This window comes from Labeo rohita, chromosome 23 (assembly GCF_022985175.1).
Source record: "Labeo rohita strain BAU-BD-2019 chromosome 23, IGBB_LRoh.1.0, whole genome shotgun sequence".
Lineage (NCBI taxonomy): Eukaryota > Metazoa > Chordata > Actinopteri > Cypriniformes > Cyprinidae > Labeo > Labeo rohita.
This window is the reverse complement of record NC_066891.1, coordinates 24,335,247-24,350,852: the sequence shown is the minus strand read 5'-3', so window position 1 is coordinate 24,350,852 and position 15,606 is coordinate 24,335,247. Positions and strand designations below refer to the sequence as shown.

The following is a 15,606-nucleotide window of genomic DNA, read 5'->3' as shown; positions in this document are numbered from 1 at the left end:
CCATTACATGACAGTTGGGCTAAAAGAATAAAGATGGCATCTAAAAGATGCATTTGGTGGTTAGTTTGTGTGTAAATGTGTATTTCTGACTAACTTTGATGCCATTTCTAGTGAGAAATCAGTATTATAGTAATTAAATATTTGTTTAGTTATCATCAAAGCTTGTTCTATTTCATTGTAGATCATTAAACCGTTACGCTGCCTCAGAAACCATGTCCGAAGTCATTTTCACGAGGTGCTTTTGTGGAAAAACGCTGCCTGGAAAGTCATTGCCTGATAAGGCAGCGAGGCAGCAAGTCAGCTGCTTAGGCTTTCGGATGCAGCCTACGATGTAATACATCCGCCATGTTGCTACAGTCACATGATCTACCTGTGCTAGTTGTGTCATTTTGCTGCCATTCATAAATCATCTTGCGTGGCCTCATGGGATAGTAAAGTGTCCATCGGATGCACACTTCAGAAGTAGTAGGTAATCCGGCTACTTTTCGCCTGCTGTTTTTTGAATACTATGAATTTGGACAACTTTCAGTGGACCAATAAGCAGTTTAGTTCTTCGTAATCATCTCTGATGTAGCCAAACCACATCTGGAAGTGTATTTTTCAATTTCCAAATGGGACGACTGGGAAAACTACCGTGAGGGACTGCGAAATTGCTCATGGTACCGGTTCATTTGAAGTCTATGACAATGCAGAAACATGGAGGGTGTGTTTATATACATGGGCACTTATGCATCTCATACATCAGCGATCGTTCTCCATGTAAGGCACCAGACCTCAAGCTTTGACCATCAAGCTAAATATTTCAGAGCTCTTTGTGCTCCAAAGCTTTGCAATATTAATTCACCTTTTCTTGCTTACGCTCAGCCTTGCATACAAAACTGAAGCCAGTTATTCTCCACCGCACTCATACTTGAGCTTACGAACGGTTGCTATTAAATAACAATGTCAGAACACTCATACCATATTAAATTAAGGAAATATGCTGCGGGTCATATTCCATTTGTGTTATTACGATTACGATTGTCCGATGGATGTATTTCCCTGCGAATCAATATAAAAGACAGAAGAAATAACAAACCCGAAATCCATGAAACGTCATGCATTTGTTTTCTTGTGGAATCAGTTTTAGTCTAGCTTGTCTGGCTTTGAGAAGAGTCATAAGAGTCAAGTTCAGGATGATTCACATTGAGCCACAGCTGGATTAGTCAAATATTATGATGTTTAAAGATGATTCTCTGAGCAGAAGAACGTCCTGATTCCCATCATCTCCTGGATGATTCACGCAAATGACTCAGAGCTAAAACGTGACTCTTAGATTAAGCCCTTGACAAAGCTGGTGTCCAAGTGGACGATGAGTATGCGGAGGAAGGACATCTCCTTCCGTGTGTTTTCAAAGATGATTCGAGGATCGTCTGACTGACAGCGCAGGCAGTTTGGAGCCATGACCATTGCCAAGTTATTTACGTCCATCTTAGTCCTACTCACATTCACTGGTTGCGCAAAGACCTGGCGTGAGAGAAAGACATCGCATTGATATACGTGTTGTCATTGTGTATAACACCGCAGGGTTGTGTTCACATGGCATTACCTGTAAGAAGTTGATGAAGTAGCAGAGCACGAGTCTGTTGAGCTCTGGGAGCGACTGAACCACACTGATAGCTGCGTCAGGGTCTTCATAGTGACTGATGCACTGCTTATAAAAGCTCTGAGGAATCACCGGCTCCTCCAGCTCCCTGTACCACAACTTCAACAGAGACGCTGACACAGAAAAAGAAAGAAAGAGAGGCGTTACATCCATGTGCTGCATTCATTCAGCAATATTTACAGTGTATCTTTAAGTAGACAGAGTATGGTTGTACTGCCTTAAAGGACTAGTTCACCCAAAAATAAAAATTCTGCCATTAATTATTCACCCTCATGTCGTTCCAAACCCGTAAGACCTTCGTTCATCTTTAGAACACAAATTAAGATATTTTTGATGAAGTCTAAGAGCTTTCTGACCCTAATAGACAGCAACGCAACTGACACGTTCAAGGCCTAGAAAGGTAGTAAGCACATCCTTAAAATAGTCCATGTGACATGAGTGGTTCAACCATAATTTTATTAAGCTATGAGAATACTTTTTGTGCGCAAAGAAAATAAAAATAACGACCTCATCCAGCAATTTATTCTATTCTGTGTCAGACTTGGATATGAGCTTTGGTTGAACCACTGATGTCACATGGACTATTTTAACGATGTTCTTACTATTTTTCTGGGTCTTGAATGTGTTGTGTTGCTGTCTGTGCAGGGTCAGAAAGCTCTCGGATTTCATCAAAAATATCTTCATTTGTGCTACGAAGATGAACGAAGGTCTTATAGGTGTGGAACAACATTAGCGTGAGAAATTAATGACAAACTTTTCATTTTTGGGTAAACTAACCTTTTAAAGACACTATGAAATGGTGCGATGATTTTCTTCCCAAATTCTTACAGAAACATTGTCAGAGTGGAACAACTCAACAAACTTGTCAACTGTATTTAAATTTTAAAGCAAAACCCTAAATTGCTACTTGTTATTAATAATCACTTACAAGTGTTATTAGTGTTAGTAGATTGTTGTCATTCTAGAGAGTATTAAAAAAATTCATCCAATATTTTTGGTTTGTTTTCTATGAAGAGAAAGACCGTAAATATAATTCATTTTAGAAGTATAATAGATGCTAAAAAGCTAACAGGCAAGGACTAAGCAATATTTTTTGTCTGCTGAAAATTTGTGGAGAGACATATTTTCAGTATTTTGTAGACTGAACAATTATCTCTTAGCTAATCTAAAACTATTTAATGTTACACATTAAATATGATGTTAAATCTGTTTCTGGCTCTCAACCAGCATAACTGAATTAACAAATGATTAATATTAATTAATATTATATTAATATGTTAATACATAATATTATTAACATAATATTAATGCTAAAATAACCTAACTCTAATCTAAATTATTAAAATGCTAAACAAAAAAACAAAATTAAGATGTAAACTAATTTATCCACATCAATAATTACTAAAACACTTCTTGAATCACATAATTAATTTAATATATCAACAGCCACCATTTCTGCAAATAAAAAGCATTAAAAACAAGCAGTTTTGTCATAACTACACCAGAAATACAGAATATAATGTTGCCTACATATACACTACCAATCAAAAGTTTTTGAAGAGTAAGACTTTTAATGTTTTTTTTTAAAGAAGTCTCTTCTTTAAAATACAGCAAAAGAAGTAATACTGTGAAATATTTTACTATTTAAAATAATTGCTTTCTATTTGAATATATTTGAACATATTTTAAAAAAATATGTTTGTTAATTATATTAATTAATTATAGAAATTAATACTTTTATTTAGCAAGGATGCTTTAAATTGATCAAAAATGATGATGAAGACATTTATAATATAATAAAATATTTCTATTTCAGATAAATGCTGTTCTTCTGAACTTTCTACTCATCAAAGAAACCTGAAAAAATTCAGCTGTTTTATACATAATACTAACAATAAATGCTTTTTGAGCAGCAAATCAGAATATCAGAATGATTTCTGAAGAATCATGTCACTGGAGTAATGATGCTAAAAATTCAGCTTTGAAATGACAGGAATAAATTACATTTTAAAATATAATAAAATAGAAAACAGTTCATTTAAATGGTAATAAAAATATTTAAACATTTTACTGTTACTTTGGATGAAATAAATGCAAGCTTGGTGAGCAGAAGAGATTTCTTTTAAAAACTTTTGACTGGTATTGTATATATATTGGAGGATATAGCGTTGGACAAACCTCTGGTCTAAAGGTCTCACAGACACTCACTTTCTCAGTGTAAATGCTGTTTGAGATATAAATATGAATGTTTGATGTTCTCACCAGGGACATTGGGATCAGAGAGGTTGTCTGGAAGTTTCCACTGGTCCACCTGTAGCTTGAGAGCGTTCACCTCATCAATATCCCCTGGTACTCTACAAGACATAAAGACAACAGCTTCAGACAAGACTTCTTATGATACACATATTCATCTGTTTCCCAATCTATTTACCTCACTTAATGGCCATAAGTGTTTAAATAGCAGTGAGCACTTCAATAGTACTGAGAACCCCGTCCTAAATGCTGTCCTCAGCCTTTGTGCTCCACACTTTGGCTACACTGTAGCAATAAAGGGGCCTACTCAATCATAAAATGCCAAATGGGACAACCCTAAAATCTTGAGGACCATATGGACATGCACAAACAAAAGCCACATCAAGTGCACCATGTGGGACCAGGCTAAGAATAGCGTGCTGGATCACTTGACCACAAGGTGGAGCCAATATGACAGGCTTAAGATGACATGAAACAGCCGGGATGCACAGGATTTTAAGAAAACATGTCCCTGATACATGTAATTTCATGGATGAAGAAGGGATGAGAAAGTAAATAAAACCGCTTTGTTCCCGTAAGAGCAGGTGTGGCCAATTGTAAACTGTATGGGTCTGGATTCCGGTTTCATCGCGCCTAGCTATTTTTACCTGTACAAAACAGCTCGTTTTTGCTGCTTGATGTTGCAGATTGGTGTGTCTTACCATATTATTTTAATGTATTATCTTAATTATGAACTCACTGGTTTGTAGCATAAACAGTTTTACCATTTACTGCACGGTATTATTCTTCTCATTATTTCCCTATAGCAGCTAATGAAGCGGAAGTCTCGACCATAGGTGTACTTCTGTGTTGAAGAAAAAGGTGGATACTTCTAGATGGCCATGTAGTTTAGTAATGAGCCGAGTTTGATATATATGAGTTTGATAACAGTTAACACCATGATAAGCCCTCTTTCATGTTTCTTTGTCTGTGTCCCACCTGAAGATGCCCTCCGTCTGGGCTCCACCCAGGGCCAGCACATACTGAGAGAGCTGCACCTGTACCCAGGGCAGTTTCCTCTCAGGAAAGAGCTCGCTCTGCCTCTCCATGATCTCCTCCAGAGCGCTGCCGAACAGAGACGGAGTCACAATGGCGTTCCGTCCATGATCAATCTCCTCCAGAGTGGGCTTCCTCAGACCCTACAGATGAAACAAAGGACACAGTACATAATTTATCATTGCAATTTGACTAAAAGAACTAATAAAACAGTAATATCAAATTATATAGAGTATGTGAACAATGTAACAATATATCAGTTCACTACCAGGTTGGAAGTTGGTAAGATTTTTTTAAATGTTTTTGAAAGAAGCATCTGAAGGCTGCATTTATTTGATTAAAATACAGTACAAACAGTAATATTGTGAAATATTGTTATAAATTTAAAGTAACTATTTTCTAATTTAATATATTTTAAAATGTAATTTATTCCTGTGATCAAAGCTGAATTTTCAGCATCATTACTTCAGTCTTCAGTGTCACATGATCCTTCAGAAATCATTCTAATATGCTGATTTGCTGCTCAAGAAACATTACTATTATATACAGAAAATAACAGAAAATAATTAAAACACTCACTGATGCTTCAGAAGGAAACACTATGCATCAAGAGCTGGGGGGTGAAAACTTTTGGAATGTGAAGATCAGGATAAATTGAACTTATTTTGTCTTTTTGGAGACATGCAAGTATATTTTGTAGCTTCTGAAAGGCAGTGCTAAATGAAAAAAATATGATATTTAAACAAAATAAAAAAATCTTCATTCTATTCAAATGTTTTCACCCCCTGGCTTTTAATGCATAGTTTTTCCTTCTGGAGCATCAGTGAGTGTTTGAACCTTCTGTAATAGTTGCATATGAGTCTCAGTTGTCCTCAGTGTGAAAAGATGGATCTCAGAATCATACAGTCTTTGTAAAGGGTTCAAACACACAAAAATGCTGAAAAACCAAAGAATTTGTGGGATCTAAAAGACCTTTAGGACCATTTAGCTATGTATCATTTAGGTACAACACAGTATTAATAATCAAGTGTATGTAAACTTTTGAACAGGGTCATTTTTATAAATTCAACTATTATTTTCTCCTGTGGACTATGTGTAAACATATTTTATGTGAAATATCTCATGCAGGTCAGTACTAAATAAAAAATAACATGCTTCTTATTTTGGTAAAATAACATGAACAATGAACATTTTGCAGATTCTGCAAAGTGTATGTAAACTTTTGACCTCAACTGTATATATATTTTGCAAGTCTTTATAGTCACTTTTGATTAAACGAACGCATCCTTGTTTAATAAAAGCATTCATTTCTTTAAAAAAATGAGTTGAAATTTCTTTTTTACTTGAACTGAATCGCCATTAATAATTTATTACCCCTGTTAAATGTAATCGTTTGTATATCTCAGAATGAATATTTCTAATGCATTATAAATGTTACGATGCCTAAATTCACTTGTAGCACTTTAAACAAATGTTTTAAAGTCTTATTTATTCAAACAAAGTTGTATAATATTTTAATACTGGGTATTTATTAGTTATCAGCCATAAAATAAATATAGTTATCAGCTTATTGACATTGACCAGAATGTTAATATTAGTACATCCAAACTACTTTTCAAGTGTTTTTGTGGAAGTTTTGTGGTATTTTTGGATCTGGACAGTCTATGATCATTATGACCACAGACTGAACTGAGCTTTGAATGTCAACCATCAACTGACACATGAAACATCTGCTGATCAGACTGTGCGTTTCCCTCATAACTATGTGCAACAGACGGTCACCATCTCAGCTGTAACACAATATGGAAGAACAGCACTGAACGGAATAATACGTAGCTGTGTGGTGCGGAGGTAAAAATAGCCCACCCAGTAAAAACGTTGGAGACAGAGGTGGGATGGCTGATTACAGGGTGGGACTGGTGAAAGGACAAATTGGGAGGGGAAACGGCTTCTGCTAGTGCCAGTGCCGTGACCAGTGAAGCGTGTTTGCATGGATGTAACTCATGGACGGGGCTTATAGAGGGGCCTGGGGGGTTGTTGTAACCTTTTCTTCTTAGTTTGGGTTAGTGGATTAGTAATTCTCATGATGTGCTCCTAAAGGCCGGGTGCTGTGATTGCTCACAGATGTGACCAGTTTTAGACGGCTGCACCGTATACTGCTTCTTTTGACCGTTCGCAGACTCCTGGGTACGATCTAACAGCGGTGCTGGCAACTATAAATAAACAATACTCCCAGGATAAACTGTTTTTAATTACATTTGACATCACATGATGGAATCGTCCAGCTTCTACGTGTCTGGTTAAACCAGGTTAGGAGTCACTGAGCACAATGAAAGTCGATGCTGCAACCAGGAAGTGAGAACCGTAGCCTGCCTATTAAAATTAAATGCAAATTTTGGACAATGTGACAAGCTGATTATTATTTTCATGTTATGGCTGATAAGCGGTAAAAGTCTGGTATTCAAGAGATAGTTCATGCAAAAATGAACATTCTGTCATTATGTACTCAAGATGTTCCAAAGTTTTCTGTGTGAGTTTTCTTCTTCTGCTGAACACAAAGAAGATATTTAAAGAATGCGTGTAACCAAACAATTCTTCAAAACACATTTTATGTATTATGAATTTATTTATGTATCATGTATTATGTATATGTTTTAAGTATAAAAATAATAATAATATTATAGTAATAATAATTTGTAGCAGTAGTAGTAGTATAAGCATTATTATTACTATTATTATTATTAGCAGTAGTATTTTTAAATCCACAGTAAAAGAAAAAATGAAATAAAATACTATTATATTATTATAAATATATAACAACAGCAACAACAACAATAATACTAATAATAGTAGTAGTAGTAGTAGTATTAATAGTAGCATTTTAAGTATTACAATTTTTACTATCATTATTATTATTATTTTTAAATCCATAATAATAAATTAAATCCACATTTTTAATGAAATAAAATAAAATTAAAATAGAATAAAAATAAAACAGAAGAAAGTTACTCATACAGATTTGGAATGACATAAGGGTATAAATAAAGTAAAAATAAAATTAAAAATAAAATGATTCTATTTTCAATTTTGTTATTATTTTATTAAAAAATAAAACACAAATATAATAAAAATAAATAAATAAAAAATAGAATAATGAAATAAAAAAAAAAGAAGAAAGTTACTCATACAGGTTTGGAATGGCATAAGGGTATAAATAAAATAAAATAAAGAACAGAAATATATTTAAAAATAATATAAAACAGAATAAAAAAAATACATTTTTTAAATTATAATTGTAAATAATAATAATAATAATAATAATAATAATAATAATAATAGTAGCAGTAGTAGTATTTTTTTATTGTAGTAGTAGTACTGCAAGTATTATTATTATTACTATTAGTAGTAGTAGTATTTTTAAATCCATAAGAAATTAAATCCATATGTTTAATAAAATAACATTAAAATAGAATAAAATAAATGTAAAAAATAAAATAATAAAATAAAAAAATATATTAAAATAAAAAATAAATAAAAAGAATAAAACTGAATTAAACTGAATAAAATAAAATAAAATAAAATAAAATAAAATAAATATATATACTCATACAGGCTTGGAATGACATAGGGGTATATAAATGATGACAGAATTTGATAATCTATCCCTTAAAAATATATTGCCTAAATAAATAAAATAAACATAAAAAAAAACAAAAAACAAATAATTTTAAATGCTGCAAGTGAATTTAGGCATCTGTAAAAATGGATATTAATTTGGAGATTGGCTAAAGATTACTTTTAACAGACTTAGTAATTATTTGTGTCTTTGCAGATTTACTTTAAGGTACTTTTAAAAGCTAGTTGCCAGTAAATGTAATTAAAATCTGCAGTACAATTAAATAAATACAACATCTACTGATAATATCAATAATAATAATAATAATAATTAATATTATTATTATTAGTAGTATTTTAGTATTATTTTTATTACTATTATTATGATTAGTAGTAGTACTATTTTTAATTCCATAATAATAAATTAAATCCATATGTTTAATAAAAAATAAAAAAATAAAAAAATCATACCTTCTTGCCCCCAGTAATGGCCACTTTCTGCAGCTTGCGGTAGCAGTACTTTGCGTAAGTGCTGATGGGAAGACCTGTCAAAGACGATTAAAATTCAGTGTTACTCACAAATGACAGTACTCCGAAAGGAAATGACATAATTGACCACTGAATGACCCAGTGCAAGTTTTTTTTCTGGTCTGTAATACCTCTTGTTTCTCATGGCACTGGAATAAAAAAGCATTATTTAAAAACAAAAGTTTTTTTCTGGTCAAATTTGCAATTCAAAGGCCTTAAGGAAAAACAAAGTTTGGCTTATGAATGAGCCTTGTGACTTGCATCAAAGTCCTAAGCATAACATTCTTTCCTAAGGGATTTATAAATAAAGAAGTCTTTAGAAACAAAGCCAGTCCACTTCGACTTATTTTCTACGGTTTCAAGAGTTCATAGCCCATGTTATGAAAGAGACGGATGACGGGTGTAATAAGATTTTGCAGTTTTCCAATCGAAAGTTTTCCTAAAATACGACTGCATTGTTTTGAAAGCATGGTCTGAAAAAACACACAAAAAAAACACAAGATCAAACACATAAAGAGCAATGAGGCATAAGTGCTGTGCAAGTTGCTACTAGTCGATCCAGAACCTGATAGAGCTTCTTCTTTTACTGACTCGTATGCATATAAGTGTTTTCCAGCAGCTGAAAACTGAAACCCTCATTCTTGCAAAGCATTACTGCTGAGAGAAGGCTGGAAGTGAGCATTTCGAGTGAGACGTGAACAGTTCCTCACAGCTACAAGGTTCATGAGGCGTGAAGTTTAACTGTTACAGGAAAAACTGTACCGTTAAGTACTAATGGAAGCTGTCATCCACGCCCCGCTTGAAATATCGCTCGCGCTGATATTAAAGTGAAAACGATACAGCTGCTAGCGACTCTGGCTAAAACGCACTGACCTCTATGAATTACACAGCAGCGCAAGGCACTATCTGTTTCATTAAACTCACTCACACAGCGGTTCCCTCCCTTGTTTCTTCTTGGGAATGTGAGTCATTATTTGGCTGAACAACCTTACGTGGTTGTGCGGGCCTGAAAGAGATTTACAGCGAACAGGTGACTGAGGTTTGACTGGGCTGAACTGAAGCCTGAGAGACAGTAAGAACAGACACAGAGAAGCTTCAGGGCTCTTTGCAGCTATTACTCACACGTTCAGACAAACATACGGAGGGGAAGAGGGAGTAGCAGTTTTATATGGGAAAAAATGTTGACGATAAAAATCTAACAGACAAAATTCTCAGTCAAACAAGCTTACTATGAAAACAAAAATAGCATTCCTTCTGTAATTTAGCAGCTGAAATAACTTGAAACAACAAGTGAACTCCAAGTGAACGCAAAGATCAAAACCTCACACATGATTGTTCAACTAAAGCTAGGTTTTCATAATTAATTTGACGGATTACGCAGTTGAACGAAGCAGGCGTATCTATATTATCTGCATGCTGAAATGCTGAATAAACAGGGTATCTGATTTTTAAGCTCAAATTTCAGCCTTTAGTAACCCTGGGTATTAAGACTTGTATGGCTTAATGTAACATAAATGATGGCTCTTACTGAAATATGTAGCAGAAAACCCATGAAAGATTTACGTTATTTAAAAAATCCACATCATTACATACAAATTTTGGACTGTGGTGGGCGCCATCATTTCAATGATGTGAAATGGTTGCACTCTGTGAGTTACTGCCGCTAACTGTTGCTATTTTTACCGCAACACAACTCGGAAAATGAAATACTGATAAGATGACCACAGCTATTGAAAAAGCTTACAAACAAAATGCTATCCCGGGGGGTGAAAACTTTTTGAATGTGAAGATCAGGGTAAATTTATCTTATTTTGTCGTCTGGGAAACATGTAAGTATCTTCTGTAGCCTCTGAAGGGCAGTACCAAATGAAAAAATATTATATTTAGGCAAAATAAGAAAATGCACACATCTTCTTTCTGTTCAAAAGTTTTCACCCCCGGCTCTTAATGCATTGTGTTTCCTTCTGGAGCATCAGTGAGTGTTTGAATCTTCTGTAATAGTTGCATAGGAGTCCCTCAGTTGTCCTCAGTGTGAAAAGATGGATCTCAAAATCATACAGTCATTGTTGGAAAGGGTTCAAATACACAAAAATGCTGAAAAACCAAAGAATTTGTGGGAGCTGAAGGATTTTTCTGAAGAACAGCAGACAGTTTAACTGTTCAGGACAAACAAGGGACTCATGAACAACTATCACTAAACAAAAAAACACAGCTGTGGATCATTCAGGTAACAACACAGTATTAAGAATCAAGAGTATGTAAACTTTTGAACGGGGTCACTTTTTTTTTTTTTTTTTTTTTTTTTTTTTTATCAACTGCTATTTATTCTTTTGGACTATATGTAAACATCATATATGTCAAATATCTTAATCAGGTCAGTACTAAAAAAACACTAACATATATTTTGTATGATCCCTCTTATTTTGGTAGAATAATTAAATTGGTACACATTTTTAATGATTCTAAAAGGGGGATGCAAACTTTTGACCTCAACTGTATCATCTTGTCGATCCAACAGTGCACATTTACAAATCTGCTCTGAACAAAAACAGCAGATGGGCTTATTGAAAATGCAAATTCATTCTCTGCCAGGTGGAACGGCACAGATATAGCAGTTTCCCTGATAACAGCAATACAACGCCAGTGCAAACTGTCTTTTGGGTAAAATAGTACTGTCAGGATTTACTAAAGATGCACAGTGAAGAATTAGCACTGAAAAGTCGTGGACACAGTTAATTTTTGCACCTGACATAACTGAATATGCATTTGTAGTAGTTTCCCTTTCAGGCGCAAAATTTATGGGGAGAGAGTATTAAAATAAATCACGCAATGTAATTTACTAATGTTTGTGCTCGTAAAATGACTAGTATTTGCGCCATTATTTAACGCCTAGAAAAGCAGGCGGTAATTTGCGCTGCTCTTGGTAGACTGTGCTGGTCATTATGGAAATCATTATGTCTGCGTCTGTGTTCTTTAAAGTGCACATTGTCAGTAAATCACACAGAATTTCCCCCCGTTTAGTAAATCTGGCCCTAACTGTGACATTAAGCCATATCACAATTCTTGTCTTTCCATCCCCAAATGTAAGACCTCTTAAAATTAAGACTTTCTTGTTCAATGTTTATGGCCTTAAATTCGATACAACTAAATTTAAGTCTTTTTAAAACTTCACAGGGACTTGCGTAAACCCTGATAAACCATCTGAATGTGTGTCAACAAATCTGATAAAAACAACATTCAGTGTAGGGTAGAGGTCGACCAATATTTTATTTTACCGATACCGATAACTAGGTTGGACCACACTGGCTGATACCGATCAATCGACTGATAGTTTTTTAAAATGGATACTGAATTGAAAATAAATAGTGCTCTGCTATTTAAAAAAAAAAAAAAAAGTAGCCTACTGAACCATACTTTGTAAATTAATAAAAATATTAATTATATACTGATCATTACAGTTAGTTCATTGTTCATTGTTAACAAAAGCAACTAAAATTTTTAAAATATATCAGTACATGCTGAAATTAACACACTCTAACAAGGAACAATACTTCTATTCTACAGCTTTTATCAATTTTAATGTTACAAATGGACTTGTAAATTGTAAAGTGTTACCATTACATCAACAATCAAGCTAAAGATGGCCGTCTTTAAATATCTACACAAAGGCCACAGTATTGAAATTGCATACATATGGATATTATGTACTTTCACAATTTAACTGCTTCTATTCTAGAACATCTGTGGTTATCTAATCAAAATATTAAAATATGTTAAAAAACTATCGGAATGGATTTTTGCCGATAACCGATAGTTCCGCCAATCAACTATCGGTGCCGATTAATTGGCAAAACCAATACATCGGTCGACCTCTAGTGTAGGGTTTACTTTGAAAGTATTCACTCAGAGATTGCTAGTAAAGTTCACAAATAATTACAACGAAAACGGTAAGTGACATACTTTACTGGCCCTCGTGTAGACAAATTAGTTTTCTTTCAGTTAAACGTCTGAAAACCCCCCTCATAAAACAGATAGACAAACAATGTCATCAAAGTTTCCCAATATCAGACCTAACAGGAACAGGTGGGTCTGTATGAGACTGTCTACTGCCACTGGGCACAATCTGACGGTGAGATTTATAGCTGTTGTTCTGATGGCTGTTTTGCGCATGATGCTGTAAACTCATGTTAGACGAGCAGCTCAGATATTTCACAACAGTCTGTCTCACCTCTCTGTGACACAGCCTCTATTTTCTTTCTGTTCTTTACTTTCCCTTTACATTTTCCGATGTACGAACCTCTTCCTTACATCTTTTTATGAGTCCTCAATCACTCTGTATTATAGGGGTAGGTTGAGCATTAAATCAGCAAATTAGAATGATTTCTGAAGGATCGTAATGACGCTAAAAATTCAGCTTTGCATCACAGAAATAAATTACATTTTTTAAAATATATTAAAAAAGAAAACAAGTATTTGAAATAATAATATATCACTGTTTTTACAGTATTTTCATTAAAGCCTTAGTAAACATAAGACACTTCTCACAAAGCTTTAAAAAACTCTTACTGACCCCAAACTTTTAAACAGTAATTTGTTTATTTATCAGGGTTATTCCTTTTTGTTTTATCACCTATCCTCTTGGACTCATTTGTGAATGTGTGCTGCATCTCATCCTACAAATACTTCTATCATCGGCCTCTTAAAGATAAAGAACGACAGTTTGGACACTTCGCCAACGAGCTGATACGAGGGCTGTTTTGCATACAAACAGTGCCAGTGTTGTAACAGCAGTCCTTTGAGCCCATACATGTTTTTTTTTCTCCCACAATGCACCTCCAACAGAAGGCAGGAGGACGCCACACCCCCACAAAACATCCGGAAACAAGACAGAGAGAATAAAAGATCCTTCCAAAAAAAGAAAAACAGTGCCACATCATATAATAAAGTCCTCTGAGAGTGTTGATTCTATTTCAAAAGGGCCTCTGAACTCGAGCCCTTCCCACAATGCCATCTTCTGGGGCACACGGCGCTGGCAGACAGCTGCTGAGGCCCTGCAATGGTAAAGCCACATTCCTTCTGCCGTTCCAGAGCGTTCCCAGCATCCAGTCAGAGAACGGGAAGGTGCAGAGGTGTCACATGGAATGCTCCACTCCAGCCAGAACAATGCTCTGGATGACTAAAGTAAACCAGCAGTACTTCAGTCAGCCCAAGAGACAAGTGAACACTGTGTTCAGTGACGGCAGTGAATTTGTTTCCTTTGTGTGTTTTATCCACTAGAACCACAACAACATTCCTGACATTTGGCTTCCACATACACACATGACGCTGGGATTTGAAAAGCCATTGTTTTCTGGCTTAGCTGCAACTCATCACTCGAACAAACACTGATGCCACCATACGTCCTCCCACAAATCCTGTAAGCTTGACCCAATCACATCGAAAGACACTGTATTTATAGTGTCAAAAATAGCACAGTGACATTTAAAGAGGGAAGTCACACAGTATAAAACTACAGTTAAGGGTCAGTGATTATCAACTGTGGTGGTTTGGAGATAACATTATACCGTGAATGATTAATAAAATGCTTTTAAATGTTCACTTAAGTGAATACCAGCACCAGAGGGTTCAATATGCTTGATACCATTTCAGATATGAAATGCAGTCTGCTAAACGTCGACTGCTGAGTGCTTTTGAACTCCCTGCTGAGTTTCACACTGTGATGAATCAGGCAGTGCAACAATTTCATCAAAGTCAGTCAGAGGGTAATAATAAAATGATGAAACGGACTGCATTCAGCCAGCGGTTGCTAAAAGAAAAGTCCTGCGCTACAGAATCACATGTGAAAAAATTTAGTTTCCCCTTGATTTACTCACCCTCAAGCCATCCTAGGTGTATATGACTTCCTTCTTTGAGAAGAATACAATCGTAGTTTTATTAAAAAATATCCAAGGTTTATAATGGCAGTGAACGGGTGTTGAGATTTTAAAGCCCAAAAAAGTGCATCCATCCATCATAAAAAGTACTCCACACGGCTCCAGGAAGTCTTCGTAAGCGAATCGATGCATTTGTGTATCCAGTCTCCTCTTGGCTTATATCGAAATCCTTGTTCTGTACTTCTAATTCATGACCAGTGGGGTTTTTTTTGCACTCTCCAATGTGCTTCCGTGTTCGTCACTTCTTACCGGAGCTTACGCTAAGCCCACGTCTTCTTGTGAACGTGCACATAACAGTTTGCGGAAACTAGAAACCACAGTTTATTAATGTTTAAATATGGATATTTTTCTTACATAAATACATTGATTTGCTTTAGAAGGCCTTTATTAACCCCCTGGAGCTGTGTGGAGTACTTGTGATGATGGATGGAGGCACTTTTTTGGGCTTCAAAATCTCAACATCCATTCACTGCCATTATAAAGGTTGGAAGAGCCAGGACATTTTTTAATATAACTTTGATTGTATTCGTCTGAAAGAATAAAGTCATATACATATAGGATGGCTTGAGGGTGAATACATAATGGGGTAGTTTTCAT

The 15,606-nt window shown here is 34.9% G+C and overlaps 1 protein-coding gene across 2 annotated transcripts in view; it reads right to left on the bottom strand.

The window, feature by feature from the left end:
* arhgap46b (Rho GTPase activating protein 46b) overlaps positions 1–15,606 on the bottom strand; it is a 92,089-nt gene continuing 76,483 nt past the window's right edge. For both annotated transcript variants that reach the window (XM_051095800.1, XM_051095802.1), the window contains 5 exons: positions 9,020–9,093; positions 4,877–5,076; positions 3,908–3,999; positions 1,589–1,758; positions 1–1,506 (listed from right to left, as the gene is read on the bottom strand). In XM_051095800.1, coding sequence (XP_050951757.1) covers positions 1,312–1,506; positions 1,589–1,758; positions 3,908–3,999; positions 4,877–5,076; positions 9,020–9,093 — 731 coding nt within the window. In that variant the 3' untranslated portion in view covers positions 1–1,311. The remainder of the gene's footprint in view (positions 1,507–1,588; positions 1,759–3,907; positions 4,000–4,876; positions 5,077–9,019; positions 9,094–15,606) is intronic.